The 4,807-nt window shown below is 35.1% G+C and overlaps 2 protein-coding genes across 2 annotated transcripts in view; one reads left to right on the top strand and one right to left on the bottom strand.

Moving 5' to 3' along the window:
* Positions 1 to 723: 723 nt before the first annotated feature.
* On the top strand, positions 724 to 3,526 carry LOC107584139 (ankyrin repeat domain-containing protein 22-like). Its single transcript, XM_016270616.1, has 6 exons — positions 724 to 925; positions 1,655 to 1,846; positions 2,056 to 2,163; positions 2,399 to 2,476; positions 2,580 to 2,678; positions 3,055 to 3,526. Exons 1-6 carry the CDS (start codon positions 905 to 907, stop codon positions 3,130 to 3,132), a joined length of 576 nt encoding a protein of 191 aa, XP_016126102.1. The 5' UTR covers positions 724 to 904; the 3' UTR covers positions 3,133 to 3,526.
* A 279-nt stretch (positions 3,527 to 3,805) lies between these two features.
* LOC107584137 (putative lysosomal acid lipase/cholesteryl ester hydrolase) overlaps positions 3,806 to 4,807 on the bottom strand; it is a 14,543-nt gene continuing 13,541 nt past the window's right edge. Inside the window, exon 10 of the mRNA XM_016270611.1 lies at positions 3,806 to 4,180. Coding sequence (XP_016126097.1) covers positions 3,947 to 4,180 — 234 coding nt within the window. The 3' untranslated portion in view covers positions 3,806 to 3,946. The remainder of the gene's footprint in view (positions 4,181 to 4,807) is intronic.

The raw sequence follows: 4,807 nt of genomic DNA, 5'->3' as shown, positions 1-4,807 counted from the left end.
GATAGGAATACTGAGATAAAACACAAAAAAATTCAACCATCAACACATTTCAAAATTGTTACTTTTTTTGTAAAATATAACATCACATTTTTATATTAGTGCTATCAGTATTACAACATCGATATTGTACAATTTTTGTAACATTTGAAATTTTAATTGAGTGCAATATTTTGTCATTGCAACATTTTAGTGTAATTTTCACTAACAACTGCAATTGGATTTATATTGTATACCTAAGTTCACTGCTATCCCACTATTGTGACCATCAACATGTTTACTCATTCTATGACCACACTCAACAAAACTGAATATATGTGAATTCATATATTAATACTAGACACCTTAAAGATAATGTGTACCAAAAATCTTTGTCACATCTTTATGTTAACGTACTTTACTAGCCTTTTGTTTTGGAGCTTTGATGCAGTTATCATCTTCTCAAGGCGCAAACAGGAAATAAAACTGCTCTGGTCATGTGACAATTTGCACTAACCATGTGAAACTGCACATATTTAATTGAGACCCTTTATTTTTTTTCATATTTGCAGGAAGTGCACTAAAACATCACATCAGTCAGTAAGGTTTTTAGAGCTTTATAAATGAAAACCTTTTTACGGTATTAAACCGCCATGTTAGTACGTCTATTCCATCTTCTGTTGAGAGGAAATGAGTGTATGTAATGGCCCGGAATCCACCGCTGCACACCTGAACGGCACTGATTGCGTCATGACGTATGCGTCAGTGTTACATGACCACACCCTTATCTGAAGCGCTGTTTCACACAGTTCGCATTTCGCAAGGTAGAAAGCAAACAAGTTAGCAAAGGGCTGTTAGTTTTATAACCTCAGAGTCCGCATTAAGGATAAGTTTAATTTCGTTTCCCTGTAGGGACAGAGGAAGCCAAATGGGAATCTTGTACTCAGAGGTGAGTAACGTTGACTCCTTTGAAACGTGTCTTGATCTTCCTTTCTTTAGGAAACAACCGACTTGGCTCATAACTGATGATGATTATGATAATCGACTGATCGTGTTATGCTAAATTTAATCTCTAACAACTTAATGAGTTTTGTTCTTCATACCTCAATTTTGTGTCAACATAATGTTTTTCTACTGACTAAAAAAATAATTATGCTTATTTTAACTTTTGTGACATGGCAATGCCAAATAAGTTAACTGTCCTCTTCTCAGACAGTTTAACACACGTTCACAGACAATACAGGACAGTTTCACATTGTACCAGAGAATCATATTTTCTCTCTTTTTTTTTTTTTCATGGCATTGCTGTTGTTATTTTCATGACGGTGATACCTTCTAGATCTTCAGTCCTTAAAAGACATAATATAGTCTACTTATGCGTGAAAATGAAAAATACTTCACTGTTCTAAGACCTTTTTACAGTGTTTTTTTTTTTTTGCTGTAATGTATTTGAAAAGGGTGTGTTTATGTGTTAAGTTATCCATCATGCTTGGGATGTCACCAGACCTGTTTTGCTCATCACCCTATCTGATATCAAACCACGTTTCAGGCCAAAATCACATCCCTCCTTAATTTTACCTTTAGTTGTCTTAGTCTTATTAAATGTATTAGATTTAGGATAATTAATTGTTTCATGTGCTTATTTCTAATCATATTTTGTGCTACTTTCTTTCCATAGCCTATGTGTCAGGCAGCTTATGACGATGACATCCACAAGTTGCAAAAACTGATCTCAGCCGATCCCAAAAATGTAAGCGTTCAAGATGAAGGAACAGGAGACACACCGATCATAGCTGCCTGTAGACGGGGACACCTCAGGACTGTCAAATACCTTCTAGATTACAATGCAAATGTGTCTATTAGAAATAAGGTATTGCACAAGTGAGGATACTGAAAATAGTCCTGTTTAAATCTTGGTTATCGTAATGCTGCTGCAGTTGTATTGTTATGAGTGAGTCTAATGCGCAATGATTCATTTGAATGCATGGTGTTTTTCTGACTCGCCCTGTGGTACATTTTATTAATGATTGTTTATTTTGTGCTTGTTTAAACATATCTATGTGTATGTTCTTCCTTTAGAAAGAAAGGACTTGTTTGCACTATGCCACGAGAAGAACATTTTCCTTCCTGGACTACTTGATGATTGCCATATTAATGCCTATCTTGTTAATTGGTTATCTTATAATGGTAGGTTATCCCTCAGTCATGGCATTTCTGGAAGAGACTATTTACTGTCTGAAAAAAAAAATAGAAATTTTGAGATCAGGAATTTCCCTGAGATTAGTGTCCAGGAATAGAAAGCGATTTGTGGTGTTTTATATGTGTTCTTGTCCATCACTTATGTAATCGGACTTTAATTTCTGACTGATCTAAATGTGATTAATTAGACAAAATTAAAGCATTGCACATTTTATCTCAAAAGGAAGAGAAGCAAAGAAAAAATGTGAAATTGATGGAGCTTCTATTGGCTACTAAGGTGGAAGTAAATGCTGTAGACTATGTAAGTAGAACACTCATCATGTTTTGGAAATTAATTAAGAGATAATTTTCATGCTAAAAAGGATGTTCATGGTTATAATTTGTGCAGCTTTGCTTTTTTTCAGAAGGGGAACACTGGACTTCACTATGCGTGCCAAAGAAAAAGTCAAAGGATCATTCCACTGTTATTGGAGAAAAATGCAGATGTTTCAGTACAGAACAAAGTAAGTTAATTAATTATAGCAAGTATTTGAACATGAACTTCTATATAGGGATCTGTAATCTTACTGTCTTTATTAAAGTAACTTTAAAAATGTTAAACTCTACACGGTAGATAAGGTGAAAATGAACAAAGTAGTGACTGGTGACAGAGGTGTTGCACTGTATTTAGCAGCAAACCATTCTCTTAATGTCAACTAAGAACTTGGTAAGTGAATGTTAAATGTAACAAAGTATTAAAGTGTTTTAGAGAAATTGCATTTGCTGAGACTGACAGGATTTCAAACTGGTGTTGATCTGTGATGTGCTGATCTTTTCTCTGTTAAACGCATTGTGTGACTCTTTTAATAGTTTGACATGTTGTTTCTGTCTGTGTTACAGAATCATGAAACCCCACTAGATATTGCAAAGAGACTACAATTCCACAAAATTGTTACAATGTTAACAAAATCAATGTGAGTAATAATAGAGGACATGAGAGAAGAGACGTGTTTCATGTGCAGCAGCAGTGGGGTCCTTTACAATTCACCAGCTGAGTTTAAGATTGGGTTTTCACCAATTGTCACAATTTTTTACACTTTGAACCACACATGATGTTTGAACACACTTAATGTCATAAGAAATGCATTTCTCAGATGAAAGATGTATTTACGCATATTTGATTTAGTTTTTCATTTGATTACTCATATTTGTTTTGTTGTTCTTGTATTGTATATTGATAATTTAATGTACTGTATATGTATATTCAGTTTGTTTTAAAGTGTTAAAGTTTGTTTTTTATCACTAAGATTTCAAATGGATTTGGATTGTGTTAAATTGTTGGTTTAAAAGTAAAACCTCTCACTAAGCGAAATTACTTTTTGTATACACATTTTCGGCATCAATGTATGTTTATTTCCAGTCATGTTTTACAAAATCAGTCGATTACATGACAAGGCCATAAGACAATTGTAATAGTGAGATTGAGGATGTAGTGGTTAGTAGAAGCTGAAGTAAAAAAACAAAAAAAAAACCTTTAACCAAGTGCATGTCCTTTTAAAAGACATTAAAAAGCAACCCCTGATCATGAGTGTAAAACTCAGTCTTTGGGTAATGGCTCGAAGGCTTAATTCAGTTTGTAATATCAAATTTACATTCGTAAATTGCGGATTCGGTTACCAGCACCTCGAACAAATGGGTTCATCTGCTTACAGAAAGAACAAACAAAGAGGTACAAAAGTATTAGCTCAAGCTCAAGGAATGGTAATAAAACCTGCTCAAACAAAATGTCTCTTCACACATTCTCCCTCATCATTTCGATCATTTTGTTGTACATCTCTTGTGGGGCATCCAAACCCCAGATGAAGTCCAGGTGCTCCCAGTGCTTAATGTCACGGTGGTACACCAATTTGGGTATCTGTGTTAGCAGTAGAGCCACGTCCTGAGGATCTGCCAGAGTGTCCTGTCCACCAGACCACAAGGCTGTGGGTACCGTCATGTCCTGCACGTTGTACAGGGGAGGGGTCGACTGTTTGGGGAGAAGCAGGAAGAGACTTTAACACTTAGAGCACTGCTCAGTTCCACTACTGACTCTCAGAGTGACCGCAAACATGACACATTCATCCTCACGAGAGTCTACAGTATTTCATAAATGCCCTGGATAAGCAAGTTAGTATAGTTAGTGGTGAAAACAGCTTGAAGGGAAATTGTCATCAATTAGTCATCCTCATGTCATTTCCAAACCTGTATGACTTTGTCTCTTCTGTGGAACACAAAAGAGGATACAGTATTTTGAAGAATGTTGGTAACTAAACAGTTTCGGTTTTGGAAGTTAACAGGAAGCTGTTTCGTTAGGATTAGGGCTGTTTTGTGTTCAGCAGAAGAAATGTGTGTGTGTGTATATATATATACAGTGGTGTGAAAAGGTTTTTGCCCCCTTCCTGTTTTTTTTATTTTTTGCATATTTGTCACACTTAAAAAGATTCAGATCATCAAACAAATTTTAATATTACACAAAGATAATGCAAGTAAATACAAAATGCAGTTTTTAAATGATGATTTCATTTATTAAGGGAAAAAAGCTGTCCAAACCTACGTGGCCCTACGTGAAAAATTAATTGCCCCCTCCTGTTAAATCATGAAAGAACTGCAATTA

This window comes from Sinocyclocheilus grahami, unplaced genomic scaffold, assembly GCF_001515645.1.
Source record: "Sinocyclocheilus grahami isolate Dianchi unplaced genomic scaffold, SAMN03320097.WGS_v1.1 scaffold57.1, whole genome shotgun sequence".
Classification (NCBI taxonomy): Eukaryota; Metazoa; Chordata; class Actinopteri; order Cypriniformes; family Cyprinidae; genus Sinocyclocheilus; species Sinocyclocheilus grahami.
Note: the sequence above shows the minus strand (reverse complement) of the source record. Positions and strands in the feature narration are given on the sequence as shown.